The 13533-nt window shown below is 38.8% G+C and overlaps 1 protein-coding gene across 2 annotated transcripts in view; it reads left to right on the top strand.

Annotated features, from left to right (window-relative positions):
* Positions 1 to 13533, top strand: part of PLOD2 (procollagen-lysine,2-oxoglutarate 5-dioxygenase 2) — an 81000-nt gene that overhangs the window by 53405 nt on the left and 14062 nt on the right. For both annotated transcript variants that reach the window (XM_055128624.1, XM_055128623.1), the window contains exons 8-10: positions 6487 to 6588; positions 11186 to 11311; positions 13155 to 13276. In XM_055128624.1, coding sequence (XP_054984599.1) covers positions 6487 to 6588; positions 11186 to 11311; positions 13155 to 13276 — 350 coding nt within the window. The remainder of the gene's footprint in view (positions 1 to 6486; positions 6589 to 11185; positions 11312 to 13154; positions 13277 to 13533) is intronic.

Below are 13533 nucleotides of genomic sequence, written 5' to 3'. Positions count from 1 at the left end.
GTTTTTGTGTGCGGCTGCTCTGGATCTCATCTGGGCGGAGAGCATGCCAGTAACACCCCCATCCCGTGATCTCCCTCGCCCCACATCACTGCAAACTCGTACCTCTGAATAGTGGGATCTAGGAGATGGTGGTCTCCACGTGGGTGCTGCTGCCTCCGATGCCGCCTCCCCATAGCAAGAAGGGGTTGAGAGAGGAAAACCTTTCCCCTCCCCGTGCAGCATGGGGTTGTAGCTCAGTTCACAGTCTACATGCATTTCTATAAGAAGCCGCTGGGTGCCATGCTCAGCTTTTAAAATCAACTTGTGTGGGTTTTGATTGTCTTGGTTTTCCCCTATTTTCAGTACTGACCACTTGTCTGGTGGTTTGCAGGTAACTTCCCGTGTTTATTAGGCTGCCTTTGTTTGAACGATGGCTCCTTTCCCCGCACAGATGCTTCTTATCCTCCCATTTCTTTATATTTTCTTTTGTTGCTCTTGCTTTGGGGGACAAAGCACAAACCTGTCTCCGCAGCCAGCAGCAGAGAGCTCATCCCCTCTGATAGCCTCCTTGACTTCCCGTCCTAGGTTGACACTGTTGGTCCATTTTAAATCCTGTAAGCTGAGGTGTAGAGTAGTGGGTTTGTTTCGTTCTCTTCTGGCTGTCCAGCTTCCTCAGTACTGTTTATTGAAGAAACTTCCCTTAATGGGGTGGGGGAAGACGGGACTGGGGAGGGGGGGAGGGATGTTGGGTTTACGGGTGGTGGAGAATGGGCACTGGTGAAGGGATGGGTTATTGAACTTTGTATGGGGGAAGCATGAGCACAAAGATGTATGGATCTGTAACTGTACCCTCACGATGACTCTCTAATTAAAAACAAACTAATAAAAAAAATTTAAAAAAATGGTTTTTAAAAAATAAAGATTACAAAATTAAAAAAAAAAAATTTCTTGCCGTGAACTATCCATCCACTTAGGTGCGCTTTTATTTCTGGGCTCTTGATTCTGTCCCAATGGTCTGGATGCCTCCTACTTTTTGAGTACCTTTATGACATGTCGTCATACTATGTCATGACATACTCCAGCCCTTATGTCAAGAGACATAGAGGGCTGGAGCTATAGTACATAGGGTAGGCATTTGCCTTGCGGCCGACCCAGGTTTGATCCCCGGCATCCCATAGAGTCTCCTGAGCACTGCCAGGAATAATTCCTGAGTGCAGAGCCAGGAGTAACCCCTGTGCATCGCCAGGTGTGACCCAAAAAGAAAAAAAAAAAAAAGACATGAAGTATCTGCTCGCTCATGATTGCTTTGGTAATTCATTTCTTTTTTCCTTTTCTGGTTTGGGGCCACACTCTGGAGTACTCTATGCCTACTGAGATGGCATGGTTTTTGTCTTTCACTTTGTTGATTTGATGTATCATGCTGATGGATATGTGTTGAATTTGGTGTGATGTTGAGGTCATTAATCCATTTTGATCTGACTTTTGTGCCTGGTGTTAGAAAGAGGTCTGAGTTCTTTTTTTTTTGCACATAGTGGTGCAGTTTTCCCGGCACCGCTTGTGAAGAGACTCTCCTTGCTACATTTCACTTTTCTTGCTCATTTATCAAAGATTAAATGATCATATACCTAGGGTCGGTGTCTGTATGGCTCCCTAGGTGTAAGGTGAGAACTGTTGTTTGTGATTCATCTTTGTTAAAGTCAGTCTGCATTGCTTCCTTATTAGCACTATGTTATTTGCACCAGAGTGTCAGGTGTGTAATATTTTCTTTCCTATTTGTCTCCAGATATTTTTCTTTCCTTGATTCTCCCTTTTTTTTTTTCAAGCGAGTCAGTAGTTATTGGGTCATGTGTTCTTCAATCTCCTCATGTTTCTTGTGTTTCCAGTTTTCTTCTTGCAGTTGAGTTCTGCCATTGTGGTCGGAAAAGATTCTTCTCACAGTTGATTTTTTTTACTAGTTCCTTTTTCTAACTGTCATGCTATTTGGAAGAACTGTTTTTTAAAAATATAATCTTAAAATTCACTTCAGAACCTACTCCCTTCCTGTATTTCTTTCATTTAAGGCTGCTTTCAGGCATTTTTTTCTTTTTAAATTTTTTAATTTATTTTTTGAATTGAATCACAGTGAGACACACATACACAATTACAAAGTTGTTCATGATTTGATTTCAGCCATATCATGTTCCAGCACCCATCCCTTAAACAGTGGCTCCAGTATCCCCCTACCCCCAGCCCGCCTCTGTGACTTCTCTTCTTTTCCTCCCTCTCCCTAGCCCTCTCCTCCTGCTCCTCCTCCTCCTCCTCCTCCTCCTCCTCCTCCTCTTTCTCGTCCTCCTCCTGCTCCTCCTCCTCCTCCTCCTCCTCCTCCTCCTTCTCCTTCTTCCTCCTCTTCCTCTCTCTCCCGTCCTTTTCCTTTCTCTCTCATTTTTTATTTTGGGTTGCGCCTTGCTTTTTATTTTGGTTTGTGTTTTATGAAGCAAGATAGTTTTTATTGAACAGAATTTACTTAGAAAGATGTGAGGGAGAGAAGGAGAGGGAAGTGTGTTCAGGAGAGAACACGGGTTTCTCCAGAGTGGAAAGCCAGCAAGCAAAGGGAGATTCTGTGTTCAGAGGAGAGCACGGCTTTGAAAGAGCAGAGATACCCATTCAGGAGAGAACAGAGAGGAAGCAAGCTGCTCCAGTGTTTATGTTCTGCCAGAATATTTAAAGATAGCTTTTGTTTGTTTGTTTGTTTGTTGTTTTTGTGTTCGGGCCACACCCAGCTGGGCTGAGGGCTTACTCCTGGCTCTGCACTTAGGGATCACTTTGGACAGTGCTTAGGGCACCTTATGGGGTGCTGGGGATTGCGGGGCGAGTGCTTTACCCACTGTACCCACTTTATAACCACTGTCTCTGGCCCCAGACTGCCATAGTTTCATCTTATATTTGTTTGTAAACAATTTTTTGTTAAGAGTGCTCTGCATTTGAAGTTCTGTTCCACATAGTTTAGTTGCTTGAAGCTCATTTATGAAGCTTTTTTGTTGGTAATAGAAAAGATGCTTATTCTATTTATTTATTTAGCTTTTTGGGTCACACCTGGCAATGCACAGGGGTTACTCCTGGCTCTGCACTCAGCAATTACTCCTGGCAGTGCTCAGGGAACCATTTGGAATGCTGAAAATCAAACCCGGGTCAGCCACGTGCAAGGCTAATGCCCTACCCATGGTGCTATTGCTCCAGCCCCATGATGCTTATTTAATTTTTTAAATTTTTTTAAAAAATTTACATGCAATAAACTTTATTAATTAAAAATTTAATAAATTTAATACTAATTAAAATTATTGAGACTATGAAGGCTTTTAAATACTCCTGGTATGACTGCAACCAAATTTAAAATAGAGAACATGGGCAGCCAGCGAGCTAGTACAACAGGCAGAGTGCTTGCTTTCATGTTACTTGCCTGGGATCAATCCCAGCACTCCACATTGTCCCCCTGAGAACTAACAGGAGTGATCCATGAACAGTCAGAAGTAAGCCCTGAACACGATAGGGTGTGACCCAAAACACACAAAAAATGGAGAATATGTTCATAAGCCCTGAAAGTTATCTTTTACTGAGATGCTTATTTCAATACCCTATTCTTTCTTCTAAATATCAGGTAGTACATCTCTAAGGGCACCCATTCTGAAATTGGTGATATTTCGATGTAAACTGAAGTTAAACGTAAGATCCAATACCTTTATTTACATAGGAGGATAAGTCATATCTCTAAGTCATATTTCAAACTATCTTGACTGCAAAAAAATTTAGTGACTGCTAACTTTAGTTATATAACTTGAAATTCTCGAGCTCATTATGACCAGAAATAATTGCATGATTTTGAGGGGGGGGGAGGGAGGGGTGCGGGGTGGCGAAGAAGGAAAGAAAAAAAAGGTAGGAGTTGATTGGAAAAGTTTTTCAGTCAACGCAGTGACATCATGCTTGGAAATATTTTGATACTGTGAAAGAAGGCTCAAGAAAATACAGTTACCTAGTAGCTTGGACATGCTCGGAGTGGCTTAACTACATAAACAGTTGCCGGCACTTTCTGAAGCTGCCAGGATAAATGTCTGCAGCTTTTAATGAAGAAAACAGACCCGGATCTGTTTGGGGCTGAGGCACTGGACCTTTCGCCTATGCTCAAGAGAGCCAAAGACAGAGGCTTTTGGTAGGAAGAAATGTTGTAAAATATCTCAAGCATCTCTGGAAATGACATTGAGATAAAACACAGAAAGGAGGTTTCTGGTCCAATGTGATGTTTATAAAATATCCTAAGTAGCTATGGAAATCAAATTGAGATAAAACGTAACAAGTAGAAAAACTAAAGAAATTTCAATTTGAGAATTAAAATGGTAACTTTTTAAAAAAAATCAATCATTTTCATATTCACTCAGGGATTCTAATAGACTAAGAATTAATTAAACAAAACAAATTTAATTTTTATGGGAATTTTTTTCGGGGGCAGGGCACTTAATTTTTTTATAAGATTTCTGAGGTCATGAAAATACCAGTATTTCTATAGAAAGGTTAGAATTTTAGTGAAGATAAAACTGGGTAATTTTTTTTCTTCCTTTGGAAAAAATGCTTTTCCAGGGTATTTCAAATAAAATTGTATTTCCTGCAGCTTACAAAGGTACCTTTTCCCCTTTAATTTCTTTCCTTTTCTTTCCTTCCATTCTTCTTATGCTGGGGGTCAGATCTTGAGTTTCATCTGTGGGAAGGGTACATTCAGACTTGCAACTCTATCTCAGCGCAAACCTCTTCTAGATAAAGGTGCAAGTTACAATCTGTTTTCACATAAATCTGTTTTCATTTTCCAAAACCATAATACTGCTTAGAAAATGAATAATGTTCATGCTTATAATAAGATGATGACTTTTGTTTCATTTCAGAGGCATACTAAAATAATGACATTGACCCTTGAATGCTTAGCAAATGCCTTAACTTTTATATTTTCCACCTTTTGAGTTTGTTTCATGAATAACCAGGTTGTTCAGAGGCACGTGAGTGAGTTACTTGTGCATACTTTGTGCCGGAGAGACAAAATGAAATTACGTCTAGAGACTGTAACACAAACATTTTCTCATTGTGATTAATATTGTACTTGTTTCAACAGCATTTGTTTCAGTTTTAACATAATAGAAGCACTTGGGTGGAATCCCAGATATTTGGGAGGAGTCTGGTAATATTTTGCTGAACTAATTATTTCAATTATTTTGTGCTATAAGAGCTCTTTTAGGTTCTGTGGCAGATGGAAAACGTTGGTTGATTCCTCTGCAGAATTTGAACCATCATGTTTAATGTCTAGACATTTTTCTCTTGAGCTGATCTCACATTTCCAATGAAAATATCTTCTTTTATAAGCATAAGAAGATTTTTACATGTCTCCTTTTAAATGTAATAGCTAAATCACAGCCAAATCTGGGGAGCTACATTTTCACTCTCTTCAAATGAGAAAATTGTAGTTTGTAAAGCGAAAACTAATGTACAGTGATAGTTGGAAATGGTCACTCTGAGACAAACTGAGTAATGACAGGAGGTAAAGTGATATACACGATACCCTTTCAGTAACAATGTTATCCTCCCCGACAAAAAAAAAAAAAACAACCCTTAACTACAGATGTTCGTACCATTATAAATATTTAAATTACTATGGAAAGTGCAGTTAAATTTTTCAAAATAAATCAGGATTGCGTTCAGACTCTAGACAGGGCTCAGACCATAGTTTTTTCTTTTCTTCTTTTCCCCATCCATCTTTCCTCACTTCTTCTTCCACACAAAACACAGACAGACACAGACAGACACACACAGACAGACACACACAGACACACACACACATACACATAGCGATGTCCCAAAGATATATATATATATATATGTATATATATATATATATATATATATATATATATATGTAAGCCTTCCTGTTCTAAAGTCTGTACCCCTGAATCTTTGCTCAAAGGCAGATTTATAAATAAGTAACCTGGTTCTCTGGAAGAGCTGAGTATCTTGGGTGATTGGATTTACACTCTAGTTTTAAGTTCAATGCGTTGATGTCAGTAGGGTGTCAGTTGAGGTCAGTAGGGTTTGTGCAATTGTGATCCCGTTCTTTCTAGGTGAAGACTAGACTTGAGTGCATGTCGAATTTATCACTAAATTCACATGGCTACTCTTTTGTCTTCTGCCAAAAGATAGCGTGCTGCTACCGTGACTGTGTTCCTCTGTTGATCTCTGCTTTTTGTACTTCTTCCGTAGTGAAATAAAGCGACTTACGAGTTATCATGAAAATGTTTGGCATTTCATAACAAATTGTCTGATTTCATGATACGGAGAGAGTTTACGGTATTCACCTCCATGTGATTCATTTTAGGAGAATTATTTAAGAATCAACCTAAGGCAGAAAACATATTTTGTCCTAAGATGTGTATAACCTAGCAGTGCGTTGATGAGAGAGCGTTATTTTTGTTAATGTAATTTCCCTTTGTTGACTAGATTCTCCTGAATTATTTTGGAAACTATGTACCGAATGCGTGGACACAGGATAATGGCTGCACTTTTTGTGACTTGGATACAATTGACTTGTCAGCAGTACATGTAAGTGGAATTTGACTGCCCTGAAATGTAGTTAATAATAGTACATTTTCATAAAATTCAGTGATATATCAAAAAGGGAAAAAGACGATTATTTTTCAGTCTTGATAATATGGTAGATAATTGGACCTATAAAGCCAAAACCTGATGACTCAGAAAAGTGGCAGATTAGACTGTTCATGAACTGGTCAAACCAGGTAATAACGGACCCCCGAGGCAGGACTTCCTAGGTCCTTTGTATTTCATAGCATGGATGCCACGGTGTTCTTTTTATTTTCAGTCAATTTCATCGATACCTGGAGAGAAAATGAACTTTGCGTGCGTTGGCATTTGAACTGACTAACTTCACCTGTGTTTAGTTTTCTGGTTTTGTTTTTGTTTTCTTTCTTTTTTCCTTTGTGTGGCTTTTTGGGTCACACTCGTAGATGCTCAGGAATTACTCCTGACTCTATGCTCAAGAATTATTCTGGTGATGCTCGGGGGACCATATGGGATGCTGGGCAGACAACAGGATGGGGCTGCAAGCCAGGGGCAGTGGCCTCCCTGTTGTACTACCATGTCAGCCCGGTGCTTGGTTTTCCACTGTGCTAGAATGAATAACAATTTGGAGTATTTTCTTTTCTTTTCTTCTTCTTTTTTTTTATTGAATCACCATGACGTATAGTAAAAAGCTTTCATGTTTGAATTACAGTCATACAACGATCAAACGCCCATCCCTCCACCAGTGCACATTCCCCAACCACCAATGTCCCCAGTATCCCCCCGCTCCGCCACCCCCCTCCCAGTCCCTTTCCCACCTTCGCCCTGCCTCCATGGCAGACAATTTCCCCATACTCTCTCTACTTTGGGGCATTATGCTTTACAACACAGACACTGAGAGGCCATCACGTTTGGTCCTTTATCTACTTTCAGCACACATCTCCCATCCCGAGCGATCCCTCCAACCATCGTTGACTTAGTGATCCCTTCTCCATCCCAGCTGCCTTCTCCCCCAGCTCATGAGGCAGGCTTCCAACCATGGGACAATCTTCCTGGCCCTTGTGTCTGCTGTCCTTGAGTATCAGTCTCATATTATGTTATTTTATATTAATATGGAATATTTTCAAAGACTAACTCTTTTTTTTTTCTGGGCCAAACGTTTCAAAGACTAACTCTTACATTTCACAAAAAGTCTCTTAAGTAGGTATTTCTTTGGATAGTTTTCCAGATGAACAAATTGAAGTCCAGACAGGTTTAAGGACACATAATTTTTTCCAGGTGTTGGAGGTGGGATTTGAATTTTGACAGTCTGACAAATGCGGCCCTTGTATTCTTGACCACTGTATAATTTCACACACAGCATGTGCCAATTATATGCCAGGTGTGGTCTATAACAATAAATATCTTAAATTCGAGTTTAACATTTATACTTTGAGAACAAAGGAGCACTTGGAAGCATTTCTTATATTAAAAACATTTTTCCAGCCCTTCATCTGTCACCTATTAAAGAGGTCTTAGGATGTTCTGTAGTAACTTATAAAAATTTACATTTCTAACTGGGAAGGCTATTGTGGGTATACATAGTTGTGTTCCCAGGATGGCATTTTCATTGATGATTCTACATTCACTATATGTGTAACAGTTATATACACTATTCCAGATAAAATAATACCAATAGTCACAGTAGTAAAATTCCCAGGGGTAAAATTCTGCCAAATCCTAGGTGTATACCAGTGTAAAACACCCTCACTGTAGGACACTAAGACTCCTGAATTAAATATTTTCCATTTACTTTCCGAAAAGAGGATAAAGAGCAACTTATGCCCACATTTAGAATCTCCTGAATAGAGCCCTATTTTATTTGAAAATAAGACTGTGGGCAGGCTCTGAAATAATAAACTCAATGTTTCCCTTCTGGAAAGATTGCCAGAATATTTCTGAATGAAGCTGCATTATGAATATGTTTAAAAATTCATCCTAATCTTGTTTAGAGAAAATAGAGTTATCCCCTGGAGGGAGAGAAAATACTTTTTATCTGTTTGGTTTCTATTTACATAAACTTTTTAGTGCAAAGATATAGAAATATTTATTCTCTTGTGTGTGCATGTGGAGAGAGAAAAATAAATTACTGGTTCCTAAAATTCTTTTGTCTCACAGCCTGGTAAAATATGCTCTTAAGGAACTTATTCTATCATATAAAATATAAGGAACTTATTCTATCATATAAAATATAAGTTAAATTACTTCGGTATTATATATATGTTATAATTACATAATAGAAATGTAAAAGTTAAAACAGTGTGTGGTAGTTAACATCTTGGACTACATACTGTATTCTTAGGGGTAGGCCAAGGACAAGTTTGTTTATAAATAGCAGTAATAGCTCTCTCGAGATATCTCACAAGGTTTGTAGATGGGTTGAATGGGGTAGGTCACACCTGGCTGTGCTCAGGGGCTTACTCTTGACTCTTCTCTCAGGGATTACTCTCGGTAAGGCTCGGGGGACCATGTGTAGTGCTAGGGATCAAACTTGAGTTGACCACATGCAAAGCAAGCGCCCTCCCCACTATACTATTGCACTGGCCCTGAAATTTTATATATGAATGATATTTTATGTGTATAAATTATATATTCTATATAAAATTCTAAGCATAAATTAAATGGTAACTGTTGCTTTATTATTAGTATATAAAAAAAACTTTATGGTGTGCCATTTGATACTGCACACAAACCCTGCTCATTTATAGTATGCTTTGATACTGCCCATAGAAACCCTATTTTTGCCGCCTAATTTAAGCATTTGGGGTTACTTGGCTCCTTTAAGGTTCCTTTTCCTCCTATATAAGTTTAAAATGATAAATAGCATCTATAGCTCCTTGGACATGTGAATGAAATATATAATTTCATTTGATAAGGGAAAGTTATGATCTGCTCTTCACTAACTCTCCCTTTTAAAATTGAGAATCTCCAGCAGCGAGATACTTTGTCTTTAGATGTTTGCAAATTTTTCCATTGTTAAACGAAAGAATTTCTATGAAGTCGGTATGTGCGCGAATGAAGTGGTGTAGAAATACAACTGAATACAGTTCGTACACCTACACCAATATGTTTGCATATAATCCATAAATTGAAGAATGTGTAGATTCTGCTGTAAAATGTGAATAAAGATGGAAGCATCATGAACTTAACAGTATTTGCCATTTGGGGCTTTAAAACCCAGTTTAAAAAGTTCTTATACAGAAGTCTTTGTTATATATCGGTATTAACATGATTACATAGTAGTTTACTTATACTGACTTGTGAATTTGTAAGTTCAAATCAGAAACTTTCTCTCCTTTTATAAATATTACTAATCACATGCACTGACAAAATAATTTTTTAGAAGTTGTCATGCAGTGAGTGAAAAATTAACTGTTCCCTAAAGTGTACCCAAAGCCAATTTAAGAAAATATACAAAAATAGATACAGGAAATAGCTTTCCTAGTATTTGAGTGAAACACAGTAAAGTACTATCAGTAAAATGAGATTAAGGAAGCAACCAGGGGCAGAGATAATGGCTTGAATATGTTGTGAACGTTTTATTTGAACTACCAGTTCAGCCCTGGCCTTCCAAGATACAGAATCGGGTAGGGAAACATTTAGCATTCTGGTTTCTTGGATGGTGTTGTCACGTTTGGTTATGCCTGAAGGAAGTTTCTAAGGGCCATCACTGACCCATACTGTGAGCACTAAGTGAGCAGTAGCTTGGTCATATTCACAGAGTTGAAGTGATGCTTTCTTTCTCACACACAGGGCATCATGTGATTGCAAAAATCACTTTGATGGGATCTACAAAAATTGATGTCACATGCTAGAGACTGCCTTTGGGCAACTCAGATGTTGCGGGACGCATTACGATGGTGGTCTAGATACCTAGATACAGTTAGACTGATTAAGACTTAGCTAAAATTTGCTGAATAACTTAGCAATTTTTAAAAAACCTGCAATTTATAATCTCTGTGGTTAACTCTAAACCTAGTCCTAATTCAGATAAGCATTTCGTAAATGTTCTCTATAAAATTTAATCCTAACAAAACTATTTTCCATTTCTGTAAAGTCAGTTATATAGAGCATTAAATATAAGTAAAACAACCAAAAATAATTTTTTATAAATAAATGTCTAGCAATATATATTTTACTGTGTAGGTCCAAAACGATTACGCATCTGTTTCTTTCCTAAAGGGAGTGACAGTTTAGGATTTGGGGTCTTTGTGCATGTGTTTTATTTTTATAAATCACTGTTTCACTGTATCACTGTCATCCTGTTGTTCATCGATTTGCTCAAGTGAGTACCAGTAACATCTCCATTAATCCCAGCCCTGAGATTTTAGCAGCCTCTTCTTACTCGTCCTTCCCAACCGTGCCTTAGTGGAGGCTTCTCTCAGGGTCAGGAGAATGAGACCCATTTTTGTTACTGTTTTTGGCATATTGAATACGCCACAGGGAGCTTGCCATTTATAACATTTATTTATCTTACAAATAAATAAATATTTTACATATATATTATATTCATCAAAAAAAAAAAAGACGTAGCTCAAATTTGGACTCCTGCTAATAATACTTTCTTTTCCATAAAACCAAGGTCTACCCCAATGTCACCATAGGAGTTTTCATTGAACAGCCAACCCCTTTTCTACCTCGATTTTTGGACACGCTGTTGGCACTGGATTACCCAAAAGAAGCCCTTAAGCTCTTTATTCATAATAAGGTAAGAATTGGAGGAATGATTGTTTTGTGTAAACTCCACTTTTAATTTTTCTGATCATGTATTTATTCATTTATTTTTAGAGAAAAACAAAAAACAAAACCCAAAAGAGCCCGTTGCTCTAGCATCAGTGGAGCGGCTGGGCTTGCTCTCAGCCCTGTCTTCCTAGGTCCCAAGGGTTTTAGAGTGTAGACGCTGTAGTTGCAGTTACTGGGGTGAGCCCCCATGAATCTGCCTCTGGTTCTCGGTCAGAAATGTTGAGTGTAGTCGTGTTTGTAGGGCTCAATTCAGATATTCTGAAGATTCCGTTGCCTAAAGTAGTGCTTATATCATTTGTGTATTATGATAAGACCATAACACGGAACTGGCTATCAGAATATTGTTTTAATTACATAATGGCTTGTTCTACCCATGAGGTCTGCTCAGGGTCCTCAGCCTCCCCCATCAGGCCTGACAGGTAGCATTTAGCATCCTCTGGAAAATTCAGAGAGCAGCCAAACCCCGAGTCACCTCTCCCCTTTCATGTAACATTGCCTCCCTCCCTCCCCCCACCATGTCCTTTTCAACTAACCAGCCTCTGCCAGAGAAACATTTCAATGTGTAGAAAACGTGCTAACATGCCTTTAAGAGGGTGGGTCAGTGCATGCTGATTCTGTAAAATGCTGTGATGTCTGTTCTTAATTTAAGCCTTTTTGTTTTGATGTGTTGCATCTCTTATATGTGTCACCCGTTTATATTTGTCCTCCTCCTGGCGGCAGGGAGCTTAATCCCCTTGGAGGCGTCTTTTCTATTCTCTGCTTCTCCTTAAAATGAATTCTCGGCACCTTGTATGTGCTGTCGTTTTATTGAGTTAATTTATTTTTAAAAATCTTTTTTAGTGGGTCATTTTTGTTTGTGTTTTGGGGCCACATCCAGGGATGCTCAGGGCTGACGCTGGGCCGTGCACTACAGAATTACTCCTGGCGGTGGTCAGGGGATGATATGCCGGGGATCGAACCCAGGTTGATGGCATGCAAGGCAAACACCCTACCCTCCTGTATGGTCGCTCCAGCCCCATGGTACTGTCATTTGAGGGAGCCATGAAAGGCTTTCAGAAATACATACACAGAGAAGCTTCCAATAAAGGGGCCTGAGGGGCTGGGGGTTTGACTCAGTAGTGGGGAGCTCACCTTGCATGTGTGAGTTCCAGGGTCGATCTCCAGCACTGCCTAAGATAAATGTAGCTCTGAAAGCAGCTCAGAACTGCTGCTGAGTGTTCACTGTGTGCTCAGTGTTGGAGCTCGGGCATCTTGTCCACCTTTTAGCAGGTTCACTCTAATGACTCCTGTTGAATTCCTCATTCCATTTCCCTGTCAGTTCACTTTTGTCAAACGTTCCCACCTATTGGTCAAAGCACAGTTTCCTTCATGATGATGAATTTTCCCCTCTGGTCTCCAAGAATTTGTGAAGTGAGAGCATTTATAGCTTACATTAATAATATCTGTTTTGTTGGCTAGACTTTTTAATAAGTGTTTTACGGCAAATGTCTAAGATTCTGAAGTCACAAGCCATTTTTAATTTTTCTGGTTAGAAACATTTGATTATTTATGTAGATCATGTAGAGGAGTAAATGTTGGAAGAGTTATGAAGTACCCTCTCCTTAAAAAATAAGAATTAAAAAAAAAGAATTTTTACTGACTTCTACTTTCTTGTGTGCCATTTAATATATAAATATACCATGCTAAAAATGATTTTCGCATTGCCAGTAATTGTGTGAAGTGTGCAGTTCACAGTTTTGTACTATCATCCCTAGGAATTCTCTAGTTCCTTCATGTCTCATCTCCTTTTTTTTTTTAATATGTTACAGGAAGTGTATCATGAAAAGGACATCAAAGTATTTTTTGATAAAGCTAAACTTGCTATTGGTACCATAAAAATAGTGGGACCAGAAGAAAATCTGAGTCAAGCGGAAGCCAGAAACATGGGCATGTGTGTGTTAACCAGTTTGAACATTTCAACCTAAGGCACTTAAAGAAACACAACTTTCCTTCAAAATTTTTTTCTGAACTTCAGTGTCTCAGCAGTGTGTGTGTGCACATGCGTGCATGCGTGTGAGTGTGAGTGTGTGTATTTATGCGTGATTATTTTTACCCTCTGTGTTTGTGTATATTTTCACATGTAAAGGACTGAAGGGCTAAGAAATTATGTTCCTTAATCTCTCCAAGCTAACCTATTTTACCAAACGA

This window comes from Sorex araneus, chromosome 2 (genome assembly GCF_027595985.1).
Source record: "Sorex araneus isolate mSorAra2 chromosome 2, mSorAra2.pri, whole genome shotgun sequence".
Taxonomy (NCBI): Eukaryota; Metazoa; Chordata; class Mammalia; order Eulipotyphla; family Soricidae; genus Sorex; species Sorex araneus.
Note: the sequence above shows the minus strand (reverse complement) of the source record. Positions and strands in the feature narration are given on the sequence as shown.